This window comes from Ornithodoros turicata, chromosome 3 (genome assembly GCF_037126465.1).
Source record: "Ornithodoros turicata isolate Travis chromosome 3, ASM3712646v1, whole genome shotgun sequence".
NCBI lineage: Eukaryota > Metazoa > Arthropoda > Arachnida > Ixodida > Argasidae > Ornithodoros > Ornithodoros turicata.
The window spans coordinates 95,355,287-95,370,084 of NC_088203.1; the positions used below are offsets into that span (position 1 = coordinate 95,355,287).

Consider the following 14,798-nt stretch of genomic DNA (forward strand, 5'->3'; position numbering starts at 1 on the left):
ATAAACTAGCAAAAGTGACATGTGGCTATATATAACAAGCAGTAAAATAACTCTTCCTGAAATCCTTCCTTCAATATACTTAGACCCTGATGTTTTAGGGTTAAACCCGATTTCCCCCCGAATTTGCACCCCGAACTGAGGTTCACCTATCTAGGGTTAAACCAGATTTCTACCTGCAAAACTGCACCTAGGCTAGGCACCTCAAGGCATCGACATACTAGTTGCTCACAAAATACAGTCAACCCTCGATTTATGAACATTCGATTTATGAATTCACTCGTTTTATGAACACGGGCACGGGGAACTAAACTTTTTCCATTCATTTTTCCCTCGTTTTATGAACCTCGATATTCGAATAATGAATGGAATTTCTGGGAACCATCTAGGAGTTGCCCAGAGTTTTTGCCCTCAATTTATGAACGGATCGTTCCGAGGTCAACAGAAACCTTCAAAGGGATAATTCTGTGGTCTTATGAATGACGCCTGAACGGACAAAACGTTTTCCAGGTATTGCACCCTCGGTTCTTAACCCCCCGAAATCCGAACAACAAACGGGTTTTCCGGGGTCGCACAAGGTGCGACCAAGTGTTCCTGACCTCAGTTGATGAATACGGTGGTCGCTGTCACCCAGAGATTAATAAACGGAGGTTAAAAATCCCGGAGGAAATACGAGACCAGTCCAGTGCGAATGTGGTGACATCTCTTATTTCCAAGATTGACACGGCGGAAGGCATGGTCCAAAGCAAAATTAAACAATTTAGTATTGCATAATAAACAGAGTGTGAATGCGCTAACGTCTGTTCTTTGTGAGATTGATACAGCAGAAGGCATGGTCAAAAACAAAATTACACAATATATGGCATTATAGACACAATCCCAACTCGGAAATACTGTTGCATTTGCTCGATGGTACTCAGTTAACTGAATTTTCGATTTATGAATCCCTCGATTTATGAACGATTTTTTTGGGAACCGAGGGTGTTCATAAATCGAGGGTTGACTGTATGCGACTGCCCCTTACTTCTGGCACTCTGGATAAACGGTACAGTGAACGTTTAGTCTACAATAATGCCCGATTTCTCCCCGAACTCAGTCTGATGGTAATTTTTCTGCCCAAATTTGCATGAATTTTTTACATCAATTTAATGACCCGATTTCTACCCCCCGAATTTGGAAAAATATAAAACCCGAAAACTTCAGGGTCTAAATATACTCCAGCATGAAATAAGATGCCATGATATATGAAATAACATGTCATGAGCATAACTACGATCATGAGCCTTAATTTGACCCGAATTTTTAAGGCAACTTTCCTTCCATTGCTTTCATTCCTCTCCTTAGGAGGATGGGGGTAGAGCTGTTTTGGTTCGTTTTCGCGTTCACTGCAGTCTCTGTGTCCTTTGTAGATAATGGAGGTCTGTCTATCAACACGCTCTCGAATGATGTTCATAGGTGAACCTGTATTTTGGCACTCCAGTACAGTCGAACCTCGTCATAGCGAACTTCGTTACAGCGAATTTTCAGTGATTGCGAAGTTTATTTTGCATTTAGTTGGCCACGCAGTTATCTTTTGTACAACGAACTAAGCTTCCCCATTTTCTGTGGGCCCATCGGTTATTGCAAAGTCGTTCACTTTCGTCTTCTTCTTGGGCACTAATCTAATCTCGGCCTTACGATGAATCACAAGCGGTGGCGGAGCCGCTTGTCGTTCGTGTGTTCATTCCTCCTCGTCGCACCCCCACCTCCGCACCTACTCCCTTTCCCGCTGGCACACACGATTCGTTTCCTGTGTGGTTTTTGCGCATCAAACATGTAAGACGCAAGACAACGCGATGACTGATGTCTTCGGAAACGAAGCTGCAGATCCTGCGAGACGTGGACAGCAGCGCAAAGAAGGACGTTGCAGAGAAGTATGAAATTCCTGCCGATACGCTGTCAACGATTCTGGAAGCACGGGAGAACAACGAGGGAAGCTTCCAAGGCACGGCCACCGCAGGTTCTCGAAAAAGATTGCGACAGTGCACGTTTCCCCGAGGTCGAAGGCGCGTCGAAGACGCGACAGCCGTACCTGTTAGGACAGCGGTTGAAATGCTCTTCGGCACGTGGAACGACGTCACGTGGAGCATAAATCCGGAACTGCTTTGCGAAGGGCAGTTTCACACCCATAATGCGGAAGGCCGGGGGTTGTCGGAGACACTGCCAGAAGATGCAAGGCATTGTGTGGACGAGAAATGAAGTGAGTTTTGATGACTTCGTGGCAGCTGACGATGCAGTTATGACCGCCGCTGAACTTTCCGACGACGACATCGTTGCCAGAGTCAACACGCAGCACAGAATCAATGTACAGTGCGGAGATGGCGTAGACGTTCAGTGATGACGACGGCGACGAGAGTGAATGCGTGCAGAAGCGTCGGATCACAAGCTCCGGGTCTCTGAACATGGCGCAGGTGTTAAAGGATATCCTTCTTGAAAACCCAGCATTGTCAGAGGCTGATGTTTTTAAAGGACTTAGCTGTATTGACAAGGTGGGCGAGATTGTCGTACGCAATGCCATCGCGACTAGACAAGAAACAACAACAGATTATTTCAAATAATTACGCTATGTGCAGTGCTTGTCTGGGGTTCTGAGTCAGGTTATATCTAAGGCCTGAAGTTTTAGGGTTTAACCCGATTCTTTCCTGAATTTGCATCCCGAATTGAAGGTGACTCTTTAGGGTGAAAACCCGATTTTTACCCGGCAAATTGCCCTCACTGAGAAATCCGTAGGAATGCTCACTAACTTGTTTCGCTGCAAACGCAATTGCATCACCATATGTGCCAAAGCAGCAGAGTTAGTTTTTTTCGTTTTTTTCCCCTATAGAGCCCCCGATTTCTCCCCGAGTTTAGCATAAGGGAAGTTTTTTTTACCCGAATTTGCATTGATTTTGAGCACATGTTTATTTACCCAATTTTTACTGCCCCGAATTTAGAAGAAAATATTTCCAGAAGACTTCAGGCTCTAGTTATATGTTATTATGGCGTGGCACGCGGTTTCGTTTGTAATTTAGCGGCAATGTAAGTAGAGCCTGAAGTTTTTGGGAAATATTTTCTTCTAAATTCGGGGTGTAAAAATCAGGTCATTGAACATGTGCTCAAAATTCATGCGTATTTGGGTGAAAAAACTTCCAGCATCCTAAATTCGGGGAGAAATCGGGCTCAGTTACTCGAACTAATTGTACTGGTTTGGTACAAATGGTGATGTAACTGCATTTGCTGCCAAACAAGTTATTGTGCATTCCTACAGATGTCTCAGCGAGGGCAATTTGCCGGGTAAAAATCGGTTTTCACCCTAAAGAGGCAACCTTCAATTCGGGGTGCAAATTCGGGGAAGAATCGGGTTAAACCCTGAAACTTCAGGCTCTAAATATAAGCTATTTTTAGTCATGTTCTGTTAATACGAAATTCGGATACAACGAACAAATTCGCGACACCCGTGCGATTTCGCTACAACGAGGTTCAACTGTATTTTAATCTGTGCTAAACTAGGATTTCTCATTTCGAAATGAGGAATTAGCTACTTTGAAACGAGGATTTCAGGAATGAGTTATATCGGCACAAGAGTCTTGAGACTTCAATTTGGTGACGCGTTATTTCGGTACCGACCCGTGCAAACTCACCTTCTCCTGATCAATCATCCGATATTCAATCTGGTACGAGACGACAATGCCATTGGGTTCTTTTGGTGGTGCCCATTTGACAAAGATGCCACCAGAGCTGTCTTCAGATGTCGTGTTCTCTCGATGCACAGACACGGACGAGGTGTCGATGTCATCGGCCTCCACTGCATAAATCAAGTTGCATTTCTTGGACCAATTTTAATTTTTCTAACCAGAAGCCCTCTGAATAACATGAGGCAACAGAGTTTTAAAAATGTGCCACATGTTATAATAGTAGAACTTTGTCTTAGTCATACAGAGCAATCATAGTTAACTCTAAAAGGTTAAAAATTGCGCGGTTTGGTGTGACATTAAGATCCATAAAAACCTCAGTGAAAGTCTGTGCTGTGTCTGTGTCATCTTTTAAGTGTCGCCCAACACTGGGGCTTTTATTGACTTTAATGTTAATTCAAACTCGCTTTATTCGAACTTCCTCTCGGGTCCTGCAAAATTTAAGTTGTGTGCATCTGAATAGGAGAAAATGCCTTGGAATCCAACTGTGCGCAACTGTCTAACGAGATTGCCCGTCCTTGCCAGACCACACTTCGGTCCAGCTGTGTGCCGGCTAGTGCAGTGTCAGTGACGTGTTTACTGATATGATTCATAAGACCACTAACCACTATTTCAACAGGGTTAAGACCATTCCCCTTTACTACACGGTCAACAAAAACACATAGACGATGGCCAATATCTTTGCGTATTGGGTTTGCAGGATTTGTGATTCGCATTCAACGGGCCAGTGTGCCATGCCCTTCATTCGGAACAACTACCTTTAATTTCGAACTCCGCTTTATTTGAACAAATCTTCCGCACCTTTCGAGTTCCAATTAAGGGGATTGCACTTTACGGCTTTGAATTGTGCCGCACAGCTAACAGAGCCCATTTTCTGCACCGTCCAAGCTCTCATGGAAACATTTGTTTGGGCTCCAGAGGCTTCACTGTCATTGGTGACGACTGCCATATAATAGGTCTCTTCGATTTGGCCTGCACCTCCGGCACTAGTTCATGGGAGTGCCCATGTGGTGCAAGCACGTGCGCAGCTGACTCTGACAGTGCAAGTGTAGGTTCAGCACTAGCTCTGCGCGCTTACTTCCACCGTCTGAAGTAGTTCAGGGGGTGCAGCCAAATCGAAGGGACCTAATGAGACACGCTGTCCAATGTGATGCCCATGATGAATAACGTGACACAGCAGTGAAATCAAAGATACTTACTAACAGGCATGGTGCGTATGCTAGTGATAGCTTCAATACTGCAGCACATTTCCCAAGTGCCATACAATGTGCGGGTCTCACAATCCCTTTCTGAAGGATGCCAGTCAGGAGGCTTCCTGTAGCAAGCTAGCACCTGAAATACAACAAACCTAATGCACAAAAGCTCTTCTGTTGGTAGGGCTTCTTTGAAAGCATGACATGCTTTCACACAAGTCACACAAGTATGGTACATAGTGTGTTTTAGCTGAAATTCACGTCTATTTCAGCTCTATTCAAAAACAGGAACTCCTTATCAGTTAAGATTAGACACATTTTCACACAAATCCCCTGACTTTTCCAGATTTTCTCCGATTATTTCGAGTGAATTCCCTGACTAAAACAAAAGGGAACTTGGTGCCTACTGCTACATTTTCGTACAGATCCCTCGTGAAAGAGATCATATATTATATTGAGTATAAATGAGGCTTGCCTACTTTTCTGCCTTTGAGCTTGTCGTATTGGCAAATTGCTATAATCCCGGCAATGTTGCTGCAATGTTGCTGCAATGTTGCTGCAATGTTGCTGCAATGTTGCTACAATGTTGCTACAATGTTGCTGCAGCGTGGCCGCACAACTACTGATCGGCACTTGCGGTTCGCTGCACATTGCCACAGCACTTCTCTGCAATTTTCCCAGACTTTAGCTGCTTTTTGGGAAATTCCCTCAGAATCCCCTAACTTTTCCAGCTGCACCAAAATTCCCTGACAATTCCCAGATTTCCAGGTTTTCCAGGTTGGTAGACACCCTGATTACAGGATAAGAGGTGGAAATGTGGGTGCATGCCTAACTTCTGTGAAGTATCGGTGCTAGCAAAATGGAAAACTAAATACGTATGAATAAGGCCCCTGGTTTTCTGCTGCGGCAAATTCAAAATTCTGCGGCACCGTCTTGTAAATTCCACGATTTTCCGCTGCAAGCGGTCAACGGCTGCTTGAAACGGAAAACGCTTTTATTTTCTTGGATAATGCGGGAACAAAAAATAATTTATAAAATTACAGATTCAAAGCACTGTTGTGGCTCAGCATTACATGCATGATATCTTGTGTTCTCCTCTGACAAAGAATGCCGTCTGCCAATCATTTTATACCTGCTGAGAGATCTTTCGGCATCTACGGTTTATAGGAAATTTATAAGAAGGAAGATTATAAAGGAGCTTACAATACATGCCCTGTAAAAGTTACATCCTTAGGACATCCTTTTTGTTTCTTTAGAATCTTTAAAGGCAAACTCCCAGACATCAAACCAAAATCCCAAACTGCCACCATTGAAGAGTACATGTGAAGGACGCTGGCCCTTCCTCAGGCGAAGTATGCACAATAAACTTGGGCTAACATTATCTCAAGCTAAACTACCATCTGTCTGTGTTGGACCTGCAGCATGGGCAATTTTGTAAAGCAGGCTTCACCTCATGCACGGAAGCGTCAAGTGAAGCCCACTTTCAGGAGGTGTCATTATATATTCGGCAAACAGTCGGATATTCGGAAATCCGATTATTAGGCATTCGATTTGCGAATGAAATACTTCGAGTGATTGATATTTGATTCGAATTCGAGAATTCGAATATCCACATACCACCACCTAAAAATAAGGGATTCCGCGAAATTCCATGCGAAACGCAGGATTCCACGAGATTTCGTGGAGTCGCAGAAAACCCAGGGCCTTATGTATGAATGAGAGCTGTGTGAAGCTTATCAGAGAAAATAACCTTGCTCAGTCAGCTGTGTTAGTGAACCTTCTTGATTATTAATGGATAAGGAGTTCTTGTTTGGATAGGATAGGTTTCAATGTTAAACCAGGGACTGAAACCAGAACAGGAACCGAAAACTGCTTGGAACCCAAAATTTTTCAAGAATCGTAACCAGAGCGTCACCGCAATTCACCATCGGCAATTAACCGAAACCGTAACCTGAACCGAAAAATGTGATTTCGGTTGCCAATTCATATGAATCAGTTCAAGCGTGAACGCGAACAACTCTGGACGCGATATTTGTATCGCTTTACAACTCTGATTAGTGGTGTAGTACGTGCTGCTGTTAAAGTAGGTCTCTTAGTCATGTGTTTTTCAGTCAGAAGTTTTGTAGACAACATACCGTCTTATGCGCTTTAACCCATAATCGGATGACATACTCATCGTATGACATGTATTACGTACGTCCCTTATGAGATATGTACCGTGATCACTTAAGATACGAAGCGTAGCACGCTGTTTGTTTCCATATCTGTTTGCTTAACTGTTGCATGCACGTAGTTCCTCCTGCCTTGTAGCTTGATACAGCACGAGCGAAGTTAATGTAAATATAATAAATTATAATAATAATTAATTAATTAATATAATTAATTAATATAATAAATGAATGATAATAGAGACCGCAAATTATTTTACGGAAAATGTCGCAAACGGCCAAAGTGTGTCGAAGAAAGAGGTCGCTCTTTCTTCGACCTGGCAGATGGCAGTGGAGCACAACAGATAAATATGTTCATTGTTACCCGCCTGCACTTTGTACCGTATTTTCACACGTATTAGCCGCGGCTTATGCGCGATTTTTTTTTTTTCGCGGACGCTCTGCGGCTTATCTAATGGCTATTTTTCCCTGGTATTTTCCCCATACCCCGGATTAGACGAAAGGGCCGACAGTGCCTCATGTTTTTCTGAGCAGGACCGCCCTGCCAGTGCACAAACAATACCGAACAGGGGCGGGTCCACATTCGAGTGGACCGACCTTCCGAATACATTCCCCCACGCAGCTTTAACAAAAGGGGTGACAGTGATTAATGTCTCCTGGAACACCACTAACTCGTCAATCCAAGAAAAACACGCAGAAAGGGCACAATCCGATCTTAGCAGAACACTACAACTGACCTCCTTTGTTATACATTATGCCGACACCGGAATGTGGACCACAGGGTTTATGGCTTTCGCTACGGTCTCCCTTATCGGCAGACCCACAGGAAGGGCTCAATACACCTGACATCGGGATAAAACGTGGTCAGCTAAGCGTCAGTTCTCATTTGACCAGAGCAGCAGCATTCGTGGACACGGGCATGGCAGTTAGGGGTGAGGCATGGCTCCAACGCGCAGGCACAGCTACGACAGCGGCTTCAAACTAAAAGTCGTCGACGTCGCGGACCAGTACGAGAACAGGACAGCTGGCAGGGAGTACGGCGTCGACGAGTGTTGAGCGTCTATATTGATTTCGTTTGTGCATCACTGGTTTAACGCACAGAGCAGTCGCGTCGTATTACCCGTGGCTTATCTGTGAGTGCGGCTTATCTGCAAAAACATTTTCAAAATGTATCTAAAAACGAGTCCTGCGGCTTATCTGCGGTGCGGCTAATACGCGTGAAAATACGGTAGTTCATTCTGTGACATCCACACAGCCTGCAGACATCCTAGAGCAAACCGAAAAATTAAAAAAAAATAAAATTTGTGGTTACCCGTAACCACAAATATTAAAACGGCGAATCCCATAACCGCAACCGCTTTCAGAGTTCTGACACTATTCCGATATTCGTTTCGGTTTCAGTCCCTGGGTTAAACCTGAAGGTGAAACCTTTTCACCCTTGGACCTCCTTGCGAGTGACACTTACCCTTATAGAATACTCTGTGAAGCGATGCAGCGCGCCCTGAAGGAGCCTGGTGTCATTGGTCACCCAGTGACAAAACGTCTTGGATGTGGTTCCACTTTCCTGAGCAGCAGATATCTCTTCACACTTGTCCCTCAGCTCGGCCTTCTTATTGTGTGTGGCTCCTTCCGTGACCACAGGAATATTAATGTGGAACTCCTTCTCACTGGTTTCGTTTGTAACGAGGCCCTCAAATGCCACCAGCCCATTACTCCCAGCTTCTTTGTCACCTAGGGACCTGCGCATCCTTCGGCTATTTTTGGGCATGGACGGCGGTCTGCAGAGGGAAGAGTACCAAAGGTCAGCGGGCCTCTGTAATGGTAGCAGCCCTTTGCTTGCTCTTAGAGGCCACTCTTACACCCTTGATGTTAGACTTGAACATTTAAAAAAATTAGCTCAGTGTTGTGGCATTGTGGCAAAGGACGCTGCACTCCTTTTGAAGTTGAATTCATTACTTTCCGATCATTTATATTGCATTCAAGTAGCATTTTGGGTGTTACGGGAGGTGTTACGGGTTGCGTTACGGGTTGCGTTACGGGTTGCGTTACGGGTTGCATTACGGGTTGCATTACGGGTTGCGTTACGGGTTTGGTGTAACGTTTTGGAGTTACAGTGAAGACCAAGGTTAAATTAATATTTTAAATATCAGATTTAATTGATTAACACTTAGCATTATGATGTTGAGCATAAAACTTAATTCATTTAATAGAATAAAATTCAATTTGATTAGATGATTCAATCTGATGAACACAAGATGCAAAGCAGCCGTGCTGAGAGCAGTGCTCAGCGTTCTCCAGTGCCTGTATTGATGACTGAATCTGCAGTTTGGCAAGTTTGTTTTTGAGGTTATCCAGGTTCATCCTATGTGACAATGATGTCAACCACTGGGGGGGGGGGACGATTTTGCTAGGTTTGACCGTAAAACACAAGGCTCCTCAATGTGCATAATGGGAACATACTTTTTTATGAAGGCAAGGTTCTGGATGCGATTTTCAAAGCTGTTCCTGTCTTCAACTATCTGTTCCAAGAGTTCACGATTGCGTATTTTGTCCTCTGTATTTTCTACCGCTGCACATGAGCAACACTTTTCTTCCGGTTTAGAAATGGAAGAGGTCTTGTCATCGAAGAGAGAGGGTTCCAGGGTACTCTCCGTAAACCCCTCACTGCTCATCTTTCCTCCTCCACCCAGTAGACCAGCTGAGGAGATAAAGACAAGATTGTGTGACAAGTCTGAGTTGATCTGGAATATAACTACAATCGTGAAAAAGTCCTTCTGGCCAAAAGAAATTTTTCCATTAGAAGCTGCTGTTTGCAGTCATTTCCGCAGGACATGCAAAAAAGGTGCCCAAATAATGATAGTACAACATATTAGAGAAGAAAAACCTGCAAAGACACATAATACAAATGACAAATGTGAAGCCCACACAACAATATGCTGCAAACAGCATTACAATAATGGCTGCACAAACGACAGATTCAAATCTATTAATTCAAATCAATTAAACCCTAGTTTGAGTAACTGAGCCAAATTTCTCCCCAAATTTAGCATACTGGAAGTTTTTTTTCACCCAAATTCCCATGAATTTAGAGCGCATGCTTATTTACCCCATTTTCACCCCATGAATTTAGGAAAAAGTATTTCCGGAAAATTTCAGGCTCTATTTCTCACCCTTCCCCCGTTGTGGTTCCCCCCTTTCGTCAAGTGGTTGTAAGTACTTACGATGTTCACAATAGTTTCGCCCTTCACCCAAGTAACGTGACCTGGGGTCATCCACTTCACCCTCCCCTAGAACTCTGTAGAACCGCACGTCCCCGTTTGGTGTCCTAGGGGGCTGCCAGACAATCTCTGCTTTGCTATCCTTCAAGGCACGAGCTTTCAGCATCAACGGTTGCGAAGGGGCTGCATTTTGTAGGAGCAGCATATCAAGATATGGCCGACATGGCATAAACAAATGTGACACGCTGATGACATGATACTCAACAAATTCGTTTTTCATATTCAGTTCAATGCTTGAAGTACATCTGAGGGTACATGTCATATGAACATGTATTGTTCAAGCGTGTGTACACCATTTTTCGGGGATTATCACCATACTCAAGGTCGAACATTTTCGGGCATTAAGGAAGTATGAGAAAATGTGCGTGCACCTTTGGTACAGGTTCATTGTTATCAAAACTTTTTTTTACATCACGCGATTTGCAACATCATACAATCTTTTGTGCTGCTCTTTCGCTCATATCATTGGGGATTTCACATATTTTGTTTTCAGCCAGCGCTAACGCCACTAAGCGTGATGATGCAAAACTACATGTCGTAGCTTGTGCAGGTAGACAAAGTTGTATACAATACAATTTCCGGGAAAATAGGTCACATGCGCAGAAAATTTCATGTTTACACATGGTCTACCCTGCGTGCAAAATAAGGTTACGGTTCCAATACTGAGGGAAAGTACACACCTGATGGGTCTGTTCGGAAGTAAAAAATGTCACTCTGAGCTCCCTTTGTCTCCGGGGGCAAAATGTACGCTTTCACATAGAATGCATACTGTGTGAAAGGCTTCAGTGGTGAAATGAACTGCTCGAAATGGCCCTTTTCAGTATCTATCATGTTCCAGCTGTTAACAGAAAGATGGTGTGGCATCTTAGTAATGCAGGAAGAGATTCTTATGATCAATGGAGGAAGCTTGTTTCACATCAAACAAAGGAAGATAAAGCACGACACTTTGTACTTACACATCTCCTTTGCAGGCATCACGGCCATCATAGAGGGTGACGTTCCGGTGAGGCCTGGACGAGGTAAAAAAAAAATGCAACATCAGAAATAATGGTTAAGTGTACGGTTACATCTAGAGCCTGAAGTTCTACGGTTTAACCCGATTCTTCCCCGAATTTTCACCCCGAATGGAAGGTTGCCTCTTTAGGGCGAAACCCCGATTTTTACCCGGCAAATTGCCCTCACTGAGACGTCTCTAGGAATGTACATTAGCTTGTTTGGCAGCAAACACAGTTACTTCACCATTAGTTCTCAACCAGTTCAGTTAGTTTGAGTAACTGAGCCCAATTTCCCCCCGAATTTACCGTACTGGAAGTTTTTCCACCCGAATTTGCATTAATTTAGAGCATATGTTTGTTTACCCGATTTTTACTCCCCGAATTTAGAAAAAAAATATTTCCCGAAAGCTCCAGGCTCTGGTTATATTGTGATACCAGCTGCCTAATCCTCAAGCTAGCGTCTAGCAAGAACAGAGTTTCTGACGGAGCGGAAGGGCAAGTACACGCTTTTTCTTCTAATGATGAGCATTTCAATTTTGGGTCAAAATGAAACCAGTAAAATACATGCACTATGGGTGAATACAGTACAAGCAGGGACGTACGCCTCACGGTAGTAGGTTACGTATCCCAGCAGGTGACGTTGGTCCAGAATGTTCCCTTCTTCCAGCTCGTTAGTCCAGTTGATGAGGGCTCCTCGACTCCTAATTTTTATGATGGTGACGTGTAGCTTGTGTACGTCACCTGCAAAGCATGGCACAGCATGTCATGTGACACATTTCGGTGCTCCAACCAAGGCGGAAATATAGCAAGTTCCCTTACAAGCAGCACGGTCCCCATTTGTTGACCGCGAGACGTCGTCGTCTGTCCAGTTTTGGTAAACCCTCCCTCGCTTCCTCAGCACTTCAATGTGATTCAGGCACAGTTTGGGATTCAGATGGAAGAACACGGTTCCTTTTCTCAACGTCAGCGTCTCATTCTTCAATCGATTCGACCAGTCCCACAGGAGCTGTAGATTTTGGTTATCAAGCACCAGGAGCGAATACCTGTACAAAGAAAAGAAAAAGGAATTATGGGACACTTCACCATTCCTTGACGATAAAAACAGCCCTGCTGATTGGTAAAGGTGGTGACACATATGTTAGTATACAGAGAATATCATACTATCGAAGAGGGAAAGGAAGTTCCTGATACAGTGATAAAGATGTGTTTGACAGTCCATTAAACTGCTGAAAGTGAGTGAATGTCGTCTGTGTTAGTCTTTTTAGCGCTTTTATCGTCAAGGAATTGTACCACCAGGCCCAAATGGATGTTTAATGCATCATTCGTAAGGTCGAGGAAACAACCAGGTCTTACCGGTTGCGTTCCAGGTTCTCTCCGTGGATGGTATGCAGGTTCTTGAGAAAATTAAGCGAGATAAGTTGATTGGAACGTGTCACCTTCAGGGAGTCCCTGATCTCCTGCACTGTGTGAAGATACTCTTCCAGCTCTTTCAGTATATTGCCTGTCGATGTAAGAGAGAGTGCACAATTTAGGAAGCATATGACAATGTACAGCTAAAAAACTTCCAGATATCACCAGAAAATAACCGTCACTAAAGAAGCCTCAATCTTTTCCTTCCACGACACTAACGCGCAGCCTCAATTTCAGTTCAAATTTTTCCCAACAGCACTCAGCAGAAATCAGCAAACACAGCTGCCAACTTAGAACTCACGCCTCGAAAGCTTGGAGCTATTGAAGTCTGTCACTAAATTAATGGCAACTATTTTGGAATGCTGACCCGCCAATATCACAAGAGTGCTCCAGAGACCATGATATTTTTGCCTGAGCCATTAACACTGATCCAGTACATAGAGGGCCACAGGCATGTCTCCAGAGATAGCTGACTACTTGATTAAAGAAGATAAATGCAGATGTTATGACAATAAGCCACCGATTTCGGCTACTGCAAATCTGCAGCATCAACTGAATTTTCAATACCATGATCGGGGAGTGATCAATACCGTGATCAATACCATGATCAGGGAACCCATGACCATGCCAGCACAACCTCAAGGAACTTACTACACTGGGGCAACTGCGTAGAAGTGGGTAGGGCGAACAGGTCGCAATTTTTAAATTCTGTTTATCTGATTATTTAACTGTTTAATACTAATTTATTTAATTGTTTATTGTTTTGTCGGTCGCAAGATCTCGACCGAGGTTTCTCGGATTCATTCAACTTCCCCGCGGATAACGCATTGTGAGTTACCAGTGATGCTTTATGCAAATCCGACATCCATAGACAGGAGATCAAGCAGCTCCAAAGTAGCTCCGACTTTCCAAGTGATCGAATGCTTTCGAAACAGAAAAGCAAAAGCGTGGTGCAGAGAAATTGTCTGGTCGACTTGCAGGTTGAGACAACAGCTGCTCTCTCTACCCTTTTGCAATAATTGTCAGCCGCGGCAACCTTATCCTGTGATCTCAATATCAATCCCAATGGGGACGATCAAGTGTTGAGCACGGTCCGATAACAGGGCCATCCGAGAGCGAGCCATGTTAGGCGGTCAAATTATGTGTGCTCAACAGACTCCTGTTCGCAGAATCTCAGGACAAGGCTCTCAGAACCCCAGTTGAGAAACGCTGACTTCGATGATAAAAGGGAATTTTGCAGGGGTCTCGACTTGCATGCGGAAGAGTCAGACAAATCTCATCAACCATTCTCTTCCCATAGGTTTATGAAGGGCTCCTGCATCTAAGTCGTACACAAATGCAAAAGCACAGCCACTTGCCTGCTCCAGGAATCTGAATGTGAAGAGATCCATTGATGTAGGTGCAGTCCTTCACCCTTTGGGCTGACGCTGCACTGTCTACCAAAAAGCCTGGACATACTGAAAATGTAACGGGGGTGGTGCGCATTACGTAACCGTTTTTTCCGCATTCACCGACAGGGAGACATTTGCTAAAAAGCATCTTTTCTTTCTAAAAAATACCTCGGGCAACGGACAACTCACTTTTGGGACAGCGACCCGAGCACCTCCGACACATGCCGTTTTCCCGCACGTAGTTGGGTGGACAGTACATGAGACATTCCCCCTTAAATGGGATGAAGTTCATCATCGCCCCGTAGTCATCTTTCTTTTGGCTACGGCAGAAGGCTTCGCCTACACAGCGCCGCTCCATGAACTGAAAGAAGCAGAAGCCCCTGCTTACAAGGTGCACATGAACTCACACAAGCACCCAGATTCAACCTCCTTTGTTATTAAAGGGGTTGCGACACTTTGATAGATGTGATGCGAACCGATGCTCCTGAGAACTGAAAGCAAAATGTAACAGCACTTGGCGCTTGCTTATGTGGCACCGTTAACTAAGGCCCAGAGTTTTCCGCGATTCCGCAAGATTTCACGGAATCGTTCGTTTGGCACGGAATTCCACGATGTGGATGGTTATTACGACGTGCAGCGTAGTACGTTGATCATGT

At 44.3% G+C, this 14,798-nt stretch overlaps 1 protein-coding gene across 2 annotated transcripts in view; it reads right to left on the bottom strand.

Annotated features, from left to right (window-relative positions):
• The window catches only part of LOC135388865 (insulin-like growth factor 1 receptor), a 79,148-nt gene that overhangs the window by 12,254 nt on the left and 52,096 nt on the right, over positions 1-14,798 (bottom strand). For both annotated transcript variants that reach the window (XM_064618714.1, XM_064618715.1), the window contains exons 7-18: positions 14,332-14,503; positions 14,110-14,208; positions 12,695-12,842; positions 12,161-12,384; positions 11,944-12,082; positions 11,303-11,356; positions 11,027-11,184; positions 10,290-10,469; positions 9,529-9,766; positions 8,534-8,846; positions 4,907-5,039; positions 3,657-3,820 (exon numbers count right to left, since the gene is read on the bottom strand). In XM_064618714.1, the coding sequence (XP_064474784.1) occupies positions 3,657-3,820; positions 4,907-5,039; positions 8,534-8,846; positions 9,529-9,766; positions 10,290-10,469; positions 11,027-11,184; positions 11,303-11,356; positions 11,944-12,082; positions 12,161-12,384; positions 12,695-12,842; positions 14,110-14,208; positions 14,332-14,503 (2,022 nt within the window). The remainder of the gene's footprint in view (positions 1-3,656; positions 3,821-4,906; positions 5,040-8,533; positions 8,847-9,528; positions 9,767-10,289; positions 10,470-11,026; positions 11,185-11,302; positions 11,357-11,943; positions 12,083-12,160; positions 12,385-12,694; positions 12,843-14,109; positions 14,209-14,331; positions 14,504-14,798) is intronic.